Source organism: Oncorhynchus keta, chromosome 30 (genome assembly GCF_023373465.1).
Source record: "Oncorhynchus keta strain PuntledgeMale-10-30-2019 chromosome 30, Oket_V2, whole genome shotgun sequence".
Classification (NCBI taxonomy): domain Eukaryota; kingdom Metazoa; phylum Chordata; class Actinopteri; order Salmoniformes; family Salmonidae; genus Oncorhynchus; species Oncorhynchus keta.
The window spans coordinates 29834880-29857061 of NC_068450.1; the positions used below are offsets into that span (position 1 = coordinate 29834880).

Genomic DNA, 22182 nt, shown 5'->3' on the forward strand with positions numbered 1-22182 from the left:
CCCGGACAGCTGATGAGGAGTATTTCAATCTGTAATAAAACCTTTATGTGGGGAAAAACTAATTCTGATTGGCTGGGCCTGGCTCCACAGTGGGTGGGCCTGGATCTTAAGTGGGTGGGCCTATGCCCTCCAAGACCCACCCATGGCTGCGCCTCTGCCCAGTCATGTGAAATCCATAGACTCGGGTCTAATTTATTTATTTAAATTCACTGATTTCCTTATATGAACTGTAACTCAGTAAAATCATTGAAATTGTTGCATGTCAAGTTTATATTTTTGTTCAGTATAACAGGTAAGTAGCTGGTTGAGAAAATACCAAGAGTGTGCAAAGCTACAAGGCAAAGGGTGGCTACAAATCAATATATTTTGATTTGTTTAACACTTTTTTGGTTACTACATGATTCCATATGTGTTATTTCGTAGTTATGATGTCTTCACTATTATTCTACAATGTAGAAAATAGTATAAATAAAGAAAAACCCTTGAATGAGTAGGTGTGTCCAAACTTTTGACTGGTACTGTATATATATATATTTGACTGACATTTATCATTTGGGCCCCAGGGAGGAAGGCTGTCATTTTAATTGGCTCTTAACCAACTGTGCTATTTATTATTATTTTTTGCATTGTTTGTAACTTATTTTGTACATATTATGTTGCTGCTACCTTCTCTTATGACCTAAAAGAGCTTCTGGACATCAGAACAGCGATTTCTCACCTCAAATTGGATGAACAATTTTTCTTTAATGAGTCGGACGGGAACAATATATTCCAACCACCTGAACAGGCCGTTATCCCCGTCATTCGTTGGGGTTATGAGGTTCACGCGACGAGTGGCTAATCTGCCTTTGTCCTCCGTACTGTTAGCCAACGTTCAATCGCTGGAAAATCGCTGGAAAATAAATGGGACGAACTGAAAGCATGTTTAACCTACCGACGGGACATTAAAAACTGTAATATCTTATGTTTCACCGAGTCGTGGCATTAATAACATACCGTTGGCAGGTTATACACTCTATTGGCAGGATAGAACAGCAGCCTCTGGTAAGACACGGGGCAGGGACCTATGTATATTTGTAAACAACAGCTGGTGCACGGTATCTAAGGTTTTGCTCACCTGAGGTAGAGTATCTCATGATAAGCTGTAGACCACATTATCTACCTAGAGAGTTTATCTGTATTTGTCGTAGCTGTCTACATACCACCACAGACCGATGCTGGCACTAAAACCCCACTCAATGAGCTGTATATCACTAAAAGCAAACAGGAAAACACTCATCCAGAGGCGGTACTCCTAGTGGCCGAGGACTTTAATGCAGAGAAACTTAAATCAGTTTTACCTAATTTTTATCAGCAAGTTACATGTGCAACCAGAGGGGAAAAAAACTCTAGACCACCTTAACTCCACACACAGAGATGAATGCAAAGCTCTCCCTCACCCTCCATTTGGCAAATCTGACCATAATTCTATCCTCCTGCTTACAAGCAAAAATGTAAGCAGGAATCACCAATGACTCAGTCGATAAAAAAGTGGTCAGATGACGCAGATGCTAAGCTACAGGACTGTTTTGCTAGCTCAGACTAGAATATGTTCCGTGATTCTTCCGATGACATTGAGAAGTACACCAGATCAGTCACTGGCTTCATCGATAAGTGCATTGATGACATCGTCCCCACAGTGACAGTGCGTACATACCCCAACCAGAAGCCATAGATTACAGGAAACATTCATACTGAGCTATCAATCAAATAAAATCTATTTATAAAGCCCTTTTTACATCAGCCGATGTCACAAAGTGCTGTACAGAAACCCAGCCTAAAACCCCAAACAGCAAGCAATGCAGATGTAGAAGCTAAAGGTTAGAGCTGCCGTTTTCAAGGAGTGGGACTCTAACCCGGAAGCTTACAAGAAATCCTGTTCAAACCCCCGAGCTGACAAGGTACAAATCTGTCATTCTGCCCCTGAACAGGCAGTTAACCCACTGTTCCTAGGCCGTCATTGAAAATAAGAATTTGTTCTTAACTGACTTGCCTAGTTAAAAAAAAGCCCCCCAATGAAGCATAAAACAGGCAAAGTGTCAATACAGGACTAAGATAAAATCGTACTACACTGGCTCTGACACTCGTCGGATGTGGCAGGATATTACAGACTACAAAGGGAAGCCACAAGCTGACCAGTTAAATGAGCCCAACAGACGAGCTAAATTACTTCTATGCTCGCTTTGAAGCAAGTAACACTAAAACATGCATGAGAGCATCAGCTGTTCCGGATGACTGTGTGATCATGCTCTCTGCAGCCGATGTGAGTAAGACCTTTAAAAAGGTCAATATTCACAGACTGATTACCAGGACGTGTACTCCGAGCATGCGCTGACCAACTGTCTTCACTGACATTTTTAACCTCGCCCTGTCTGAGTCTGTAATACCTACATGTTTCAAGCAGACCACCATAGTCCCTGTGCCCATGAACACTAAGGTAACCTGCCTAAATGACTGTCACATCTGTAGCTATGAAATTCTTTGAAAGTCTGGCCATGGCTCACATCAACACCATTATCCAAGAAACCCTTGACCCACTCCAATTTGCATACCACCCCAACAGATCCACAGATTATGTAATCTCTATTGTACTCCACACTGCCCTTTTACACCTGGACAAAAAGAAACACTTACGTGAGAATGCTATTCATTGACTACAGCTCAGCGTTCAACACCATAGTGTCCTCAAAGCTCATCACTAAGCTAAGGACCCTGGGACTAAGCACATCCATCTTCAACTGGACCCTGGACTTCCTGACGGGCCACCGCCAGGTGGTAAGGGTAGGTAACAACACATCCGCCACGCTGATCCTCAACACGGGGGCCCCTCAGGGGTGCGTGCTCAGTTGCCTCCTGTACTCCCCGTTCACTCATGACTGCACGGCCAGGCATGACTCCAACACCATCATTAAGTTTGCTGATGACACAACAGTGGTAGGCCTGATCACTGACAATAATGAGACAGCCTATAGGGAGGAGGTCATAGACCTGGTGCAAGGACAAAAACCTCTCCCTCAACTTGATCAAGACAAAGGAGATGATTGTGGACTTCAGGAAAAGGAGGACCGAGCACGCCCCCATTATCATCGACAGGGCTGCAGTGGAACAGGTTGAGAGTTTCAAGCTTCTTGTTGTCCACATCACCAACAAACTAAGATGGTCCAAGCACACCATGACAGTTGTGAAGAGGGCACAACAAACCTACCCCCAGGAGACTGAAAAGATTTGGCATGGGTCCTCATATCCTCAAAAGGTTTAACAGCTGCACCATCGAGAGCATCCTGACAGGTTGCATCACTGCCTGGTATGGCAACTGCTCGGCCTCTGACCGCAAGGCATTATACAGAGGGTAGTGCATACTGCCCAGTACATCACCGGGGCCAAGCTTCCTGCCATCCAGGATCTTTATACCAGGTGGTGTCAGAGGAAGGCCCTAAAAATTGTCAAAGACTCCAGCCACCCTAGTCATAGACTGTTCCCTCTGCTACCACACGGCAAGCGGTACCAGTGCTCCAAGTCTAGATCCAAGTGACTTCTAAACAGCTTCTACCCCCAAGCCATAAGACTCCTGAACATCTAATCAAATGGCTACCCAGACTATTTGCATTTACCCCCCCCCCCTTCTCCGCTGCTGCTACTCTCTGTTATTATCTATGCATAGTCACTTTAATAACTCTACCTACATATACACATTACCTCATTACCTCGGTACCGTTGCCCCTGCACATTTATTTAGGTATTTTCTTAAAACTGCATTGTTGATTAAGAGCTTGTAAGTAAGCATTTCACTGTAAGGTCTACTACACCTGTTGTATTCGGCGCATGTTACAAATACAATTTGATTTGATTTGAATGCTGGTCCACTATAGACGGCTGGAGAGGCTCTGTCCAGCCAGCTGGTGGCGCTGAAATGGCGGCACACACTCTTGTTTTCTTGGCGACGGCTGTGGTAACTGTCCTCCTGAATCAATAGTGTGACCATCCAACTGTTTGTTTTATACTGTAAATCTATGTTTTGTGGACTTTACCAGATAGATATTGCTCTCCTGTTTTAACTGTGATGATTATGAAACACAAACGTGTCAAGGCTCTGCTTTAATGTGCTGCATTGCAGCCCTATTTCAATTGTTTATTTAGAGAAGACACACACGCCTATTATCCCGTGCCTTTAAATGATCCCGTGCCTTTAAACCTTCTAAAGGTTTGAAATATCTTCATCCATTGTCCAACTGTTTCATTTCCTATAATTGTTTTTAAAACCTTTTAACAATTTTGATGACTGTTGCTACTGTAAGGTGTACTTTTCACCTGCCATACTTCTGCTTTGTACTACTTACAATCCCAAAGTTTGGTCAAAGAGTGTTCTATGTATCGAGACACTACAATGATAAGCATGGTTGATTGTGACGCACATAGATGCACCCCTCATAAACGCCACCACAGTCCCACCAGTCTTCTCCCTGCCTGGACTGTGAAATGACACTGTTCCGGACTCCAGCCTGCTGATCATGTGGCTAACACGCAGAACCATGCCTGACAGAGGACTAACTCACCCCCACACAGAACCATGGTTGATCAAGGACTACCTCACCACCACACAGTACCATGCCTGATCGAGGACTAACTTACCCCCCCCCACACAAAGGGTCCCTGATGACTAGGTTGTAACTCTGTCTCTGGCCTCGCAACACAAATATTCTGGGTAGTGTGACAACCACGGAAAATTGACACTCACAGATGTGCAGAGCCTCGGAGGAAAAATACACTATTTATTTCTTGTTTCTGTGGTGTGTTTGATGTTTGAGGGGAGCTTTGTAACTTGGGGCTAAGAGGAAGTAATCTGGAATCGGCCATGCTTAATGCATTAATAAAAGGCACAATAAATATACTTATTTTTATCATAAATTCTGAAAAGGGAGTATAATTGGAATATAGGGGGTCTTTGTTAAGTATTCCAGAAAAATATAAAAGGATATTGTCATATGCATCTGTATCTCAATGAAGCTAGGCTTACTCAGTGGGGAAAAATATGGTGCTTTAAATCATAAAAACGTCCGCCTCATTTTAGCATGGGGACAAGGTTATTGAAACCTAAAAGCCCTTAATGTGTAACTTACATCTCTGGAGGGGCAAAGTCTGGCCGGGACATTTGATAACCAGACTCTATCATCTTGTAGAATTTGGTGTCCACCAGGATACTGGGGTAGGGGCTCTTTCCTACAGAAATTAAACAAAACACAATCAATTTAAGAAGAACGACTGAATGACTTCACCAATGAGATGTCAATTTCCACTGTGTTTAGATATGCATGTTTATGCCAGCCACCTAGAGAGAAGATCTCCCATAGCAGGATCCCATAGGACCAGACGTCACTCTGGCCAGTGTAGAGACAATCAAAAATACTCTCCGGAGCCATCCACTTCACTGGCAGACGTGCCTACAGACACATAGTGTGAGGAAATACATATTAAAATGTGTATATTTAACCGTTTATATTTAATACGCAACGCAACCTCAAAAGCAAACTACAATTGCCAACTATAATTGCCATGACTACAGGCAACAGAGATATGGAGTGTCTTGACCTTTTCCCCCTAGAGTCGAAGTCAGCGCAACGTGTACTTCAATTAGCTTAATACAAAAGTCCCCATTAAAATATGTCTGTTTAAGCTTGATATATCTGTATATCTGTTTTGCATAGACTCAGTCCACCACATCCGCCCATGTCGGCCTTCCGCATCTGCGGTGGAAGGTGTCAGAGCTACAGTGGTGTTTGTCAGACCAGGAGAACGGTTCAGTTTGGTTTAGAAAGTTGAGACTCTCAGAAACACGATGGTGTTCTCCGTTTTGCTCTACGACCCCCACAAGCGCCACAGGACTCGTCTGAAGTCGGTACCACTGATCTACCAACTTCTGTCTGTAGTGTCTGAACAGTTTGGGCTCAACACTCACCATCGAAAGGCGAGAGTCTCACAAACGCTCTAGGACACCCACAAGCATCACAAGACTCGTCTGAAGGTCCCCCGGAAATGTATCAAATGAATGGAAGTATTTTATTTATTTAACCTTTATTTAACCAGGAAACAAAGGTATACAGTATACTCTATATTAAAGTAGTTTAGTGCCTAATAAAGGGGCTAAATATGGTTAAACAAAACTATAATAGTTTCCTGATCTTTCTTATATTTCTCAGATATGGGACACTTCCAAACAAACTTCCTTTGATTTATTTTTGACTATCTGTTTTTCCATGTATGAATACATTATTCAATGTGTTTCTATGGGATAATAGCAGTAAGGACAAATTCAATGTTTCATCATTTTGGTAAAAAAAAATGATATACTGACAAGGGGCCTAAAATTCTAAATTCAAATATCTAAATGATTCTTGGTATGACCATCTTAAAACAATTCCATATAGTGTAGTAGAAACCCAGGCCCGGGCCCTTACTAAACACGTGAAATAGTTGTTACTGACACAGAAAATGTTGTTATTGAGGTGGTTGTTCATTTGAGGTTGTTGTTGTTCGCTCACATTGCCCTTCACCACATAGTTGGAGTCATTCATGATGTCACGTGCCAGGCCGAAGTCACAGATCTTAGCCACACGGCGGTCTGTCAGGAGGACGTTCCTGGCTGCAACATCCCGGTGAATACACTGAGAGAAAGAGACAGACAGAGAGAGGATCACTTATAGTGGCTTACCACAACCTCACAAAGAGCTCTCATCTCTATCCACTGGGCACACCACATCATTACAACGTGGGGAATTGGGTAATACTTGCTAGATATGTTGATCAATGAGATTCATATTTTCACCCACTCAAACAGACAGCCAACAGTTAGATGAATTCCCAATGTGTTATCACTACACTTTCCACAATTTAAAACAGGGGTATTGGACCAGGGGTCCATGGCCAAAGCAAAGGTACTGCAAAAATATTTGTTTAAATGAAAAAGTTGAAAAATATTTTTTATTTTCAATGTTTTGATAAATAGCGCGAGCAACAACAGACAAAACACATTTTGAATTACATACCTACAGTAGAAAAGAGGAGAATATATTATCTATAATGATGTCGACTTTGTTTCTCAACTCCTAATATTGAGCAATTTACACTCACTGGAGCTGTTCACACTCACTGGAGTATCTCACATATGCCTTGAAAAAGCACCTGCCAATAAGCTACCAGTCAATAGGCTACCAGTCAATAGGCTACCAGTCAATAGGCTACCAGTGAGGCAAGTACCGCTGGCTGCTGGTAAGCTTTCTTGACTTGGACATTCATTTTTGCCAACACTATGGCTAACCTTTGTTTAACCAGCTAAATAACTGTTCTTAGTGAAAATGTGTTTGGCGTTACCTTTCTAGCTAATAGGCTGTTAGAGTCTTCTTGTTATAATGTGGGGAGGTCAACATAATGAAAAACTATCTACCAAATCTTTTCATTTTAAAATGTTGATCACATCTCCTTGCCATTATAATTCACCTGACATGTGAATTATATGTTTTTTGCTAACATATGACCCCTAATAAATAAATAAATAAAAATAAAAATTGACGGGGGTCACATTTGCCTGGTAACGTATAATGGGAGTCCCTGGGTCGCTGGGTTGCCTGGGAGGGGGTCCCTGGGCAAGAAAGGGTTGAAGACCCCTGTTCTAAAAGGACAACCCAATTCCAATGGAAAATCTATTTCAGATTTTTTGTTTAGTTTTGACCTAAATGTATTATCACTGCGCTTTCAACCATTTAAACCACACTAACGTTCAATTGGGAATACAGTCAGATACACACAGAGATGCATACAAAGCTCTCCCCCGCCCTCCACTTGGAAAATCTGACCACAATTCTATCCTCCTGATTCCTGCTTACAAGCAAAAACTAAAGCAGGAAGTACCAGTGACTCTCTCAATACGGAAGTGGTCAGATGATGCGGATGCAACACTACAGGACTGTTTTGCAGCACAGACTGGAATATGTTCCGGGATTCATCCGATGGCATTGAGGAGTATACCACCTCAGTCATCGGCTTCATCAATAAGTGCATAGATGATGTCATCCCCACAGTGACTATACGAACATATCCCAACCAGAAGCCATGGATTACATGCAACATCCGCATCGAGCTAAAGGCTAGAGCTGCCGATTTCAAGGAGCGGGAGACTAATCCGGATGCTTAGAATAAATCCCGCTAAGCCCTCAGACGAACCATCAAACTAGAAAAGTGTCAATACAGGATTAAGATTGAATCCTACTACACCGGCTCTGACGCTCTTCGGATGTGGCAGGGCTTGAAAACTATTACGTACTACAAAGGGAAACCCAGACGCGAGTTGCCTAGTGACGCGAGCCTACCGGATGAGCTAAATGCCTTTTATGCTCGCATCGAGGCAAGCAACATTGAAGCATGCACGAGAGCACCAGCTGTTCTGGATGACTGTGTGATAAGGCTCTCGGAAACCGATGTGAACAAAACCTTGAAACAGGTCAACATTCACAAAGCCAGTGGGTCAGACGGATTACCAGGACGTGTAAGGTTCTACAGCTACACCATTGAGAGCATCCTGACCGGTTGCATCACTGCCTGGTATGGCAACTGCTCGGCATCTGACCGTAAGGTGCTGCAGAGGTTAGTGCGAACGGCCCTGTACATCACTGGGGCCAAGCTTCCTGCCATCTAGGTCGTAAATAATATGTGATGTCAGAGGAAAGCCCAAACAATTGTCAGAGACTCATGTCACCCAAGTTATAGACTCTCTGCTTCCGCATGGCAAGCTGACCGAAAAGCTCCTCAACAGCTTCTACCCCCAAGCCATTAGATTGCTGAACGATTCATAAAAATCAGATTACCTCAACTACCCTGTACCCCTGCACACTCTCTCAGTACCGGTGCCCCCTGTATATAGCCTCGTTATTGTTATTCTTATTGTGTTACTTTTTATAATTACTTTTTACTTTAGCCTACTTGATAAATATGTTCTTCGTCTTGAACTGCACTGTTGGTTAAGGGCTTGTAAGTAAGCATTTCACGGTAAAGTCTACACTTGGTGTATTCGGCGCATGTGGCAAATCAAGTTTGATTTGATATTTTGTGTATTTATACAACAACTTAATGGATTATTTATTTTAATTTAATTTTACCTTTATTTAACCAGGCAAGTCAGTTAAGAACAAATTCTTATTTTCAATGACGGCCTAGGAACAGTGGGTTAACTGCCTGTTCAGGGGCAGAATGACAGATTTGTACCTTGTCAGCTCGGGGGTCTGAACTTGCAACCTTCCACTTACTAGTCCAACGGTTATCACTGTGCTTCATCTAATAGCACAACAAAATAACCTGGATTGCAGTTGAGATTACATTAAAGTACATGGTACAAGTGAATAATGCCAAGATTTCCACTGATCTGAGACCATGAACATGTACAGTTTCAATGATTACATAAGTAGACATCTATTGTTGCAGTAAACCAGGGGTGTCATGCACCCCAAAAATCTGAGGGGGCACAAAGTACATCAGGATGGCCTATTTGAATTGGCCCTTTTTGAACTAACTCTTTTGACTCATCACATACAGTGCCTTGCGAAAGTATTCGGCCCCCTTGAACCTTGCGACCTTTTGCCACATTTCAGGCTTCAAACATAAAGATAGAAAACTTTATTTTTTTTGTGAAGAATCAACAACAAGTGGGACACAATCATGAAGTGGAACGACATTTATTGGATATTTCAAACTTTTTTAACAAATCAAAAACTGAAAAATTGGGCGTGCAAAATAATTCAGCCCCTTTACTTTCAGTGCAGCAAACTCTCTCCAGAAGTTCAGTGAGGATCTCTGAATGATCCAATGTTGACGTGAATGACTAATGATGATAAATACAATCCACCTGTGTGTAATCAAGTCTCTGTATAAATGCACCTCCACTGTGATAGTCTCAGAGGTCCGTTAAAAGCGCAGAGAGCATCATGAAGGAACGCACCATGCAGGTCCGAGATACTGTTGTGAAGAAGTTTAAAGCCGGATTTGGGTACAAAAAGATTTCCCAAGCTTTAAACATCCCAAGGAGCACTGTGCAAGCGATAATATTGAAATGGAAGGAGTGTCAGACCACTGCAAATCTACCAAGACCTGGCCGTCCCTCTAAACTTTCAGCTCATACAAGGAGAAGACTGTTCAGAGATGCAGCCAAAAGGCCCATGATCAGTCTGGATGAACTGCAGAGATCTACAGCTGAGGTGGGAGACTCAGCTGAGGTGGGAGAATCAGTCGCATATTGCACAAATCTGGCCTTTATGGAAGAGTGGCAAGAAGAAAGCCATTTCTTAAAGATATCCATAAAAAGTTTAGTTTACAGTTTGCCACAGGCCACCTGGGAGACACACCAAACGTGGAAGAAGGTGCTCTGGTCAGATGAAACCAAAATTGAACTTTTTGGCAACAATGCAAAACGTTATGTTTGGCGTAAAAGCAACACAGCTCATCACCCTGAACACACCATTCCCACTGTCAAACATGGTGGTGGCAGCATCATGGTTTGGGCCTGTTTTTCTTCAGCGGGGACAGGGAATATGGTTAAAATTGATGGGAAGATGGATGGAGCCAAATACAGGACCATTCTGGAAGAAAACCTGATGGAGTCTGCAAATGACCTGAGACTGGGACGGAGATTTGTCTTCCAACAAGACAATGATCCAAAACATAAAGCAAAATCTACAATGGAATGGTTCAAAAATAAACATATCCAGGTGTTAGAATGGCCTAGTCAAAGTCCAGACCTGAATCCAAGCGAGAATCTGTGGAAAGAACTGAAAACTGCTGTTCACAAATGCTCTCCATCCAAACTCACTGAGCTCGAGCTGTTTTGCAAGGAGGAATGGGAAAAAATTTCAGTCTCTCGATATGCAAAACTGATAGAGACATACCCAAGTGACTTACAGCTGTAATCGCAGCAAAAGGTGGCGCTACAAAGTATATTAACTTAAGGGGGCTGAATGATTTTGCACGCCCAATTTTTCAGTTTTTGATTTGTTAAAAAAGTTTGAAATATCCAATAAATGTCGTTCCGCTTCATGATTGTGTCCCACTTGTTGTTGATTCTTCACAAAAAAATACAGTTTTATATCTTTATGTTTGAAGCCTGAAATGTGGCAAAAGGTCGCAAAGTTCAAGGGGGCCGAATACTTTCGCAAGGCACTGTACTCTGCTGCTACTGTTTATTTTCTATCCTGTTGCCTAATCCCTTTACCCCTACCTGTATGTACAGTGGGGCAAAAAAGTATTTAGTCAGCCACCAATTGTGCAAGTTCTCCCACTTAAAAAGATGAGAGAGGCCTGTTATTTTCATCATAGGTACACTTCAACTATGACAGACAAAACGAGGGAAAAAATCCAGAAAATCTCATTGTAGGATTTTTGATGAATTTATTTGCAAATTATGGTGGAAAATAAGTATTTGGTCACCTACAAACAAGCAAGATGTCTGGCTCTCACAAACCTGTAACTTCTTCTTTAAGAGGCGCCTCTGTCCTCCACTCATTACCTGTATTCATTTCACCTGTTTGAACTTGTTATCAGTATAAAAGACACCTGTCCACAGCCTCAAACAGTCACACTCCAAACTTCACTATGGCCAAAACCAAAGAGCTGTCAAAGGACACCAGAAACAAAATTGTAGACCTGCACCAGGCTGGGAAGACTGCATCTGCAATAGGTAAGCAGCTTGGTTTGAAGAAATCAACTGTGGGAGCAATTATTAGGAAATTGAAGACATACAAGACTACTGATAATCTCTCACGATCTGGGGCTCCACTCAAGATCTCACCCCGTGGGGTCAAAATGATCACAAGAACGGTGAGCAAAAATCCCAGAACCACACAGGGGGACCTAGTGAATGACCTGCAGAGAGCTGGGGCCAAAGTAACAAAGCCTACCATCAGTAACACACTAGGCCGCCAGGGACTCAAAGCCTGCAGTGCCAGACGTGTCCCCCTGCTTAAGCCAGTACATGTCCAGGCCCATCTGAAGTTTGCTAGAGAGCATTTGGATGATCCAGAAGAAGATTGGGAGAATGTCATATGGTCAGATGAAACCAAAATATAACTTTTTGGTAAAAACTCAACTCGTCGTGTTTGGAGGACAAAGAATGCTGAGTTGCATCCAAAGAACACCATACCTACTGTGAAGCATGGGGGTGGAAACATCATGCTTTGGGGCTGTCCTGTTGAGACCAGGATGACTGATCCGTGTAAAGGAAAGAATGAATGGGGCCATGTATCGTGAGATTTTGAGTGAAAACCTCCTTCCATCAGCAAGGGCATTGAAGATGAAACGTGGCTGGGTCTTTCAGCATGACAATGATCCCAAACACACCACCCGGGCAACGAAGGAGTGGCTTCATAAGAAGCGTTTCATGGTCCTGGAGTGGCCTAGCTAGTCTCCAGATCTCAACCCCATAGAAAATCTTTGGAGGGAGTTGAAAGTCTGTGTTGCCCAGCAACAGCCCCAAAACATCACTGCTCCAGAGGAGATCTGCATGGAGGAATGGGCCAAAATACCAGCAACAGTGTGTGAAAACCTTGTGAAGACTTACAGAAAAAGTTTGACCTCTGTCATTGCCAACAAAGGGTATATAACAAATTATTGAGATAAACTTTTGTTATTGACCAAATACTTTTTTCCCACCATAATTTGCAAATACATTCATTAAAAATCCTACAATGTGATTTTCTGGATTCTTTTTCTGTCACGTTCTGACCTTTATTTCCTTTCTTTTGTATTTATTTAGTATGGTCAGGGCGTGAGTTGGATGGGAAGTCTGTTTGTTTTTATAGGTTTTGGGTATTTCTATGTTTCGGCCTAGTATGCTTCTCAATCAGAGGCAGGTGTCATTAGTTGTCTCTGATTGAGAATCATACTTAGGTAGCCTGGGTTTCACTGTGTGTTTGTGGGTGATTGTTCCTGTCTCTGTGTGTGCACCAGATAGGACTGTTTTGAGTTTTCACATTTCTTGTTTTTGTTAGTTTGTTCATGTGAAGTGATTTATTAAAGCATGAATCAAAACAAAAAAGTAATTAATTTGCATTTTATTGCATGACATAAGTATTTGATTCATCAGAAAAGCAGAACTTAATATTTGGTACAGAAACCTTTGTTTGCAATTACAGAGATAATACATTTCCTGTAGTTCTTGACCAGGTTTGCACACACTGCAGCAGGGATTTTGGCCCACTCCTCCATACAGACCTTCTCCAGATCCTTCAGGTTTCGGGGCTGTCGCTGGGCAATACGGACTTTCAGCTCCCTCCAAAGATTTTCTATTGGGTTCAGGTGTGGAGACTGGCTAGGACCTTGAGATGCTTCTTACGGAGCCACTCCTTAGTTGCCCTGGCTGTGTGTTTCGGGTCGTTGTCATGCTGGAAGACCCAGCCACGGCCCATCTTCAATGCTCTTTCTGAGGGAAGGAGGTTGTTGGCCAAGATCTCGCGATCTCGCATCCATCCTCCCCTCAATACAGTGCAGTCGTCCTGTCCCCTTTGCAGAAAAGCATGCCCAAAGAATGATGTTTCCACCTACATGCTTCACGGTTGGGATGGTGTTCTTGGGGTTGTACACATCCTTCTTTTTCCTCCAAACACGGTGAGTGGAGTTTAGACCAAAAAGCTCTGTTTTTGTCTCATCAGACCACATGACCTTCTCCCATTCCTCCTCTGGATCATCCAGATGGTCATTGGCAAACTTCAGACGAGCCTGGACATGCGCTGGCTTGAGCAGAGGGACCTTGCGTGCGCTGCAGGATTTTAATCCATGACGGCGTAGTGTGTTACTAATGGTTTTACTTGAGACTGTGGTCCCAGCTCTCTTCAGGTCATTGACCAGGTCCTGCTGTGTAGTTCTGGGCTGATCCCTCACCTTCCTCATGATCATTGATGCCCCACGAGGTGAGATATTGCATGGAGCCCCAGACCGAGGGTGATTGACCATCATCTTGAACTTCTTCCATTTTCTAATAATTGCGCCAACAGTTTTTGCCTTCCCACCAAGCTGCTTGCCTATTGTCCTGTAGCCCATCCCAGCCTTGCGCAGGTCTACAATTTGATCCCTGATGTCATTACACATCTCTCTATTCTTGGCCATTGTGGAGAGGTTGGAGTCTGTTTGATTGAGTGTGTGGACAGGTGTCTTTTATACAGGTAATGAGTGGAGAACAGGAGGGCTTCTTAAAGGAAAACTAACAGGTCTGTGAGAGCCGGAATTCTTATTGATTGGTAGGTGATCAAATACTGATGTCATGCAATAAAATGCTAATTAATTACTTAAAAATCATACAATGTGATTTTCTGGATTTTTGTTTTAGATTCCGTCTCTCACAGTTGAAGTGTACCTATGATAAGAATTACAGACCTCTACATGCTTTGTAAGTAGGAAAACCTGCAAAATCGGCAGTGTATCAAATACTTGTTCTCCCCACTGTATCTACCTCAATTACCTTGTATCCCTGCACATCGACTCGGTACTGGTACCCCTTGTGTATTGCCAATAGTTACTTATTTTGGATTTATTCTTCATGTTATTATTTTTCTATTATTTCAATTTTTTCTCTCTGCATTGCTGGGAAGGACCTGTAAGTAAACATTTCACTGTTTGTCTACACCTGTTGTTTACGAAGCATGTGACAAATGAAATTAGATTTGGATTTGATTTGATGGCTAGGGCGGTTGTCTGGAGAGGGGCTAGGCCCCCTGTCCATAACTTGAAGAATGTCACATTTTTCAATCACCTGAAACAGCTTTTTCATGTAATCTAGAGCCATAATCATTATGCTTAACTCTATGTAAAAAAAATATATATGTATATATTATTTATGAAAAAAATATCAATGGGAAAAATCTGAAGGGGCACATGCCCGCGTGACCCCTATGGGAAAGAACATGTGACCATGAATGTGTAACCCATTTTAAGGTTGAATAAATACTGTTACATCAGTTTGTAAGATAGTAAATAGCCTAATGTTATGGCTGTCTTGCAAAAGTAATATTGACTTGATTTTGGTTGACAATGCAACCAAATTTCAACATTTAAAGGAGATGTACTATATCTACTGCCTGGATGGTTCCATCTGAGCCACTGGATTATTCTTATTCGTTTGTCTACAAATTAATCATTGATATGTTGGATTCGGTCTCCATCTCAAACATCCAAGTGCAAGAATAGGACTAAATCAAATCAGAATTTAAATATACTTTGAATACAGTTTGATTTGATTGAATCCTATTCTTTAACTTTTATTTTTGCTTTAGATGGAGACATAAATCTAACATATTTATTATTAACTTGTAGATTCCATTTGAAGACAACCAAAGCTTCAAACCCTTGGTCTATTTTTAGTTGAATCCTGAGTTGAATTGAACCAATAGCCGTTGATGACTTCCCAAATGTTACATAGGCCTAAATAGCCTCATTGATGATATATTATTGATAAAATATGATTACATTTCATTTGCTCTGTTAAACCTACCCTTTGGAATTACTTCGATAGCAACAGTAAATTTATTAAGTGGAGATCTCTCAACAAATCATTTTTACAACAGCACATTGATAATAGTCAGTAACAAATATCAAAGCTAAGCAGGGCTGAGCTTTGTTAAAGATCGAATGTATAGCTGTAGATAGATCAATTTCCCCCAGCAGGAGGTACAAATAAATAAAACATGTATACATGGTTTGTCTATGTTGAAAATGGGTTGACATAATCCTGTGGTTAACATGTTACACTCAAAACAACAAATCCAAAGCATTTTCCACGTAGATTCCACATCACAATATGTTGACAAATTATGTTGAAACAATGTTGATTTAACCAGTTTGTGCCCCGTGGGTAATCTCTACCTGTCAGATGATATTTAAAAAAAATATAGTGTGACCAATTATCACCAAACATAATCTCAAACTGTGAAAAATGCCTAGTTACACAAGCCTTGTTTCGAAAGCTTTGTTTTGAAACTGTGTGTTGATGTGACTCACGTTCTTGGCTGCCAGGAAGTCCAGACCTTGAGCCACCTGATAGGAGAACCTCAGCAGGTCATCCATGTCCAACGGCCACGAGTCTGGCCCTCCCTCCTCACACAGAGAGTCTGATAGAGGAGAATAGAATATATCGATGTCCACCCAAATGTCTAACTTAGTCAAAGAACAATACAATGGAAAACTTGTGCAGTGACTGGTGCTTGATAAATGAGAAGGTAGAACGACAGATTGTTTACCCAGAGAGGAGTTGACGGGCTGGGGACCAGGCCTCATCTCCAGGTAGCTGTCAGAAGACACACTGGAGATCCCACTGTCACTGGGAGAGGGGAGGGGAGGAATGGATCAGAGGGGGAGGGGGAGGTTCGGGAGGAGGCTAATCAGACAAAGTGGTTACGTCACCAGGCTGCTGCTGTATGTTGAATAAAAGTTACTGAGAGTCCACCTGCTTTTTCATGAGCTTGGTGCATGCCAATATGATCTATACCTTCTGATGAACTGTTTCTCCTCACAGACGTTCTTGTAGTCGCTGGTCTCTTCTGGTACCTCTGGCATGTTCATGACAGTGTTCAGGAAGGTCTCCTGCTTGTGTCGCAGGAAGTTCAGAAGGTCTCCATGACTACAGTACTCTGTGATCACCAGTACGGGTCCTTAGAGAAGATTAATGGATATTATTTTATAGAAATTGAGAGATTTTAAGCTTCCAAATATACTGTATTTTTTAGCTAAAAATTGTGGTCGATTTGATTCAAAAAAAGTTTGTATTTTCCATGCATTTTAAGGTGAGTGCTCCGTTCTCACCTGCCTGAGTGCAGGCTCCCAGCAGGTTGACGATGTTCTTGTGCTGTCCCAGGTGACTCAGGATCTTCAGTTCTGACATCAGAGCCTCTCTCTCATCTGAGTGGGCCCTGGCTGCAGAGAGAGAGAAATTACCCTGTACCACTCAGATCACAGACATTTTAGCAGCTTTAATCAATTCTACAATTCTACTGGATTAAAAAGTGTTCTCTTTTCAATGGATTCTGACCTTTGAGCATCTTGACAGCCACTCGTATCGCGTTGTCGTCCTCCCCCAGACCATAAGCCGTGGCTTCCACCACCTTCCCAAAGGCCCCGGCTCCTAGGATCTTCCCTGCAGGTCACATAGCCAACACATCACTAACAAATGTAACTGTAAGTCAATATACTTTATTTTCGTAAGTAAATACAATTTATAGTTGTACATTTAGTTGAGATTCCATGCATTCGCCAACCAGCAAGAACTGCCTTTTCAAATCAAGATACAATGTATTACACAAGAGTGGAATATCTAACTCCAAAGTACCAAACCACTGCAGTATCCTGTTTAAGAAAAGGTCACAAACCTAGCTTGAGCTTGTCCCTGGGAAACTCCCACTTTTCATTGTATGGCAGCTGACTTGGGTCGATAAAGGTGTAGTTGTTTCCATCACTGGCCTGGATGATCTTCCACCGGATCTCATATCTCGGTTTCTGCAAAGGGAAGGAAATGTTCATTAGTCAATCATTTGAAAAGCTAAAAGGAAACAATGATTTGAAACTAGAGATATTTGTGAATACTCTATTCATAGATATATCCATATGTTACCAAGGTCTATTTTAGACGAGATTGCATACTGATCTCTCGGTGTATTTTGTATATGGCAGAGGCTGTTGTGTGTCCTACCTGCTTGTACTTGTAGAGCAGGATGATGAGTAGCAGGATGAGGAAGGCCAGAACACCAGCTGCTCCCGATAGGGTGGAGGTGAACACTTTATCTATCCAATTAGAGAGCAGACGGAGAGTGTAGATGACACTCGGAATGTTCTATGTATAATGGTTTTGGAATGGGTTTATGTGGAACTGAGGATGAATAGCTGTAGCTAAAGTAAGAGATTATGTGAATCTGAATCAACAAATGAACGGACAGTTCATGTACAGTTCATGTACTTGACTATGATGACACAGAAACAAGGAGTGTGAACTAAGGATTAGACAGTAACCATGAGGATAGCCATGGATGACTGTGCTTTGAGTCTTACCGGAAACTTCCATGGCGAAGGTGTCTTTGCCAACTCCGGCCAGGTTGAAGGCGACACACTCCACGGTCATCCTACGGTTGGACGGTCCCACGGTTAGGACGCTCTCGACTTCGACTGGCCCGTACTCCTCCCTCTGGACCTTCACCGTCTGTGCCAGGAGAGGAGCAGGCATCTGGAGACCTGTGTTGTTCTCATTGCACCTGTTCTCATAGAAAGGGATAGAGATAGGTTGACTCCCTCATTTAGTTATGACATCCAATACGTTATTATATAAAAAAACACCATAGTAGTGATATTCTGCGACGAGTGCCTTTTGATATTTTAAGTAGAAATTGGGCACCAATATTGAATTTTAAAGCCTGTTATATTAAATGTAGTGCCCTTTAACATAGACAACATGGAGAATTTATACATCTGATTTTTAATATATATAAAGACTTGCTGAAGTGCAAAAATTCAGCATCTTGTGGCTCAGTGACTCTGTGACTTCTTGGTCGATTTTAATCCACTTAATCCCAACATTTCTCCAAGCTATTTTGTTGGTTTGACAGAGTCATTTCTGAGGATTACTATTTATTTTGTGTCATTCATTTACATATGTCCATTATTTTAATGTCAACTCTGTCACGTGAATTGAACTCTCATTTTAACATGGTGAAATTGTTCCTTTTTTTAATTAAAAAAGAACAAACATCTAATAATCAAAACATAATGTAAAAGCAGGTGAGCTGGTTCTACTCCTTCAGGCGATTTTCAGTTTTTTTGTGGTGGTAAACTGAGCGTGTCGTGTATAACATGTCAACCGTGTTACCAATAGATAGATAGGCTAGAGAAGTATTAACAGTTTTTTTTGTGGTGGTGAACTGAGCGTGTTGTGTATAACACGTCAACCATGTTACCAATAGATAGATAGGCTAGAGAAGTATTAACAGTTTTTTTTGTGGTGGTAAACTGAGCGTGTGGTGTATAACACGTCAACCGTGTTACCAATAGATAGATAGGCTAGAGAAGTATTAACAGTTTTTTTGTGGTGGTAAACTGAGCGTGTGGTGTATAACACGTCAACCGTGTTACCAATAGATAGATAGGCTAGAGAAGTATTAACAGTTTTTTTGTGGTGGTAAACTGAGCGTGTTGTGTATAACCCGTCAACCGTGTTACCAATAGATAGATAGGCTAGAGAAGTATTAACAGTTCTTTTGTGGGGGTGAAGTTTGCATTTAATTGCCACTCGCTGTTGCAAACAACAAGCTACCATTCCCACTGTCACAAGGGGGTTCATGGTTGATTTAAGATGAAGTCGTCAACCCTGTTATGGTCAACCGTTACTTTATTTGGCACTTAATAGGCACTTACTGAAGTCTTTTTTGTCATTTAACATCTTGCGATGTGAAAAATGTTTTTTATGAAGTTGAACATGTGCTCTTTATGATTATTATTATTTATTTTATTACCAAGTTACACTTCTCAATTCTCAAAAGGCATTGAATTGGTGGAATGATCCAATTATACCTATTTAGTCTCTCCTATCATCAATGATGGGTATTTCTGTGCTTATTAAGTCTCTATTTTACCACAGCAATATCATACCACTGCCCTCTAGTAACCCTCATGCAAACACTTACGTGGCTCGGATTCCAGAGCACTGGTACCAGAGGATGATGGGAGCAGGATAACCGAACGACGTACACATGAGGCTGGTGATGTTCTCCCATCTCACCACGGCAACCGGCTTCTCTGCCAATTACGAGAGAGCATGGTTAAATAAACCATGTTTTAAATACAGATACAGATAGTCAATAGATGCCTTGGTAAAAACTTGTATTCCTCAGAGAGTTGTTGTATGAACTGATGCAGTGCATCTGTATCATTATGTCTGTGTGTATAGATATTCAAACTACTGATACTTTACTCACGATACATTTGGACTTGGAATGTGATGGATGCGTTGGCCATGGCACTCCTGGCATAGAAGGTGTACTGGCCTTGCTCTTGTGCAATCATTCTCTTTAGCAGCAGGGTAGCGGAATACCTGAGGGGAAACCAGGCAGGATCTGTTGTAGCACCACTAGAGATCTAACCACTGGACAGTGGTGTAAAGTACGTGAGAAAAAATACTTTAAAGTACTACTTAAGTCATTTTTTGGGGTATCTGTACTTTACTATTTATATTTTTGACAACTTTTACTTTTACTTCACTACATTCCTAAAGAAAACAATGTACTTTTTACTCCATACATTTTTCCTGACACCCAAAAGTACTCATTACATGTTGAGTGCTTAGCAGGACAGGAAAATGGTCCAATTCACACACTTATCAAGAGAACACATGGTCATCCCTACTGCCTCTGATCTGGCTGACTCACTAACCACAAATGCATAATTTGTAAATGATGTCTGAGTGTTAGTGTGTACCCCTGGCTATCCTTCTATTTTAAAAACAAGAAAATGGTGCTGTCTGGTTTGCTTTATAGAAGCAATTTGAAATGATTTACCCTTTTACTTTTACTTTTGATACTTAAGTATATTTAGAATCAAATACTTTTAGACTTTTACTCAAGTAGTATTTTACTGGGTGAACTTCACTTTTACTTGAGTAACGTTCTATTAAGATATCTACTCAAGTGTGTACTTAAGTATGTAAATTGGGAACTTTTTCCACCACTTCCACTGGAGATCAAACCACTGGAGATCTAACCAATTGAAATATAACCACTGGAGATCTAACCACTTGAGATATAACCACTGGAGATCTAACCACTTGAGATATAACCACTGGAGTCTAACCACTGGAGATCTAACCAATTGAAATATAACCACTGGAGATCTAACCACTTGAGATATAACCACTGGAGATCTAACCACTTGAGATATAACCACTGGAGTCTAACCACTGGAGATCTAACCACTGGAGATCTAACCACTTATAACCACTGAGATATAACCACTGGAGATCTAACCCACTTGAGATATAACCAATTGAAATATAACCACTAGAGATCTAACCACTGAGATAAAACCACTGGAGATATAACCACTTGAGATATAACCACTAGAGATCTCCACTAACCCAATTGAAATATAACCACTGGAGATCTAACCACTTGAGATATAACCACTGGAGTCTAACCACTGGAGATATCTAACCACTGGGGTCTAACCACTGGAGATCAAACCACTGGAGATCTAACCAATTGAAATATAACCACTAGAGATCTAACCACTTGAGATATAACCACTGGAGATCTAACCACTTGAGATATAACCACTGGAGTCTAACCACTGGAGATCTAACCACTTGAGATATAACCACTGGAGATCTAACCACTGGAGATCTAACCACTGGAGTCTAACCACTGGAGATCTAACCACTGGAGATCTAACCACTGAAGAAATAACCACAGGGGTCTAACCACCATGCTCAATTGTTACCGCATATAGAAAGAGGGGGAGCCGGCTGGGGAACTAGATTACTGGAGCTCTTTAACAAAAGAGCAATGAGTGCAGATGGTGTGATGTGCTGAATACTACATCATGGTTCTCCTCAGACTGTTGCTACTATGCCTCATCACGGAGGTAAAACATTACAGAAGCTCCTTCCTTCTGGTTTCATAGTACAGAACTCTCTGGACCGCTGAGTTTGTGTCAGATCAACTAATACACTGCTGCTGCTGCTTACCCATTCTACATTTTTACTGTGAACAAGTCAGCTTCTGATCTGTGAACATTTCACATTGACACTGTCTCACACCTGTTTTCTGTTGCTGCGCATTTGTCCAACAGGTCCAAACGTCTTCCCAATACAGTAGCTTCATTCAGTCAGTTCCCTTCACCTTTTTGTGCTCACCTGTTGTTGTAGCGCGTGAAGATGTGTTCCTGTGTGGGCGAGGACGTTGGGGTGTCCCAGCTCTGGGCTATGATCTGGGGGTACGCCTCGATCAGGACACAGAGCTTCAGGTCCTCCCCCTCGTTCACTTCAATGGACAGGCCTTGGTGGGCTAGCTTGGAGGACAGCTGGGGGGACAGACGGATGTAGGGCTCCTCTGGACAGGGACACAGAGAAACATGGAAGGGTTATAT

General features: G+C 41.8%; 1 protein-coding gene across 4 annotated transcripts in view; it reads right to left on the bottom strand.

Moving 5' to 3' along the window:
• LOC118363376 (macrophage colony-stimulating factor 1 receptor 1-like) overlaps positions 1 to 22182 on the bottom strand; it is a 31710-nt gene that overhangs the window by 2859 nt on the left and 6669 nt on the right. For all 4 annotated transcript variants that reach the window (XM_035744165.2, XM_035744164.2, XM_035744167.2 and 1 more), the window contains exons 7-20: positions 21950 to 22145; positions 20019 to 20134; positions 19728 to 19839; positions 18103 to 18302; positions 17747 to 17838; positions 17427 to 17553; positions 17090 to 17194; positions 16864 to 16974; positions 16550 to 16712; positions 16302 to 16381; positions 16063 to 16172; positions 6576 to 6698; positions 5366 to 5477; positions 5157 to 5256 (exon numbers count right to left, since the gene is read on the bottom strand). In XM_035744165.2, coding sequence (XP_035600058.1) covers positions 5157 to 5256; positions 5366 to 5477; positions 6576 to 6698; positions 16063 to 16172; positions 16302 to 16381; positions 16550 to 16712; positions 16864 to 16974; positions 17090 to 17194; positions 17427 to 17553; positions 17747 to 17838; positions 18103 to 18302; positions 19728 to 19839; positions 20019 to 20134; positions 21950 to 22145 — 1747 coding nt within the window. The remainder of the gene's footprint in view (positions 1 to 5156; positions 5257 to 5365; positions 5478 to 6575; positions 6699 to 16062; positions 16173 to 16301; positions 16382 to 16549; positions 16713 to 16863; positions 16975 to 17089; positions 17195 to 17426; positions 17554 to 17746; positions 17839 to 18102; positions 18303 to 19727; positions 19840 to 20018; positions 20135 to 21949; positions 22146 to 22182) is intronic.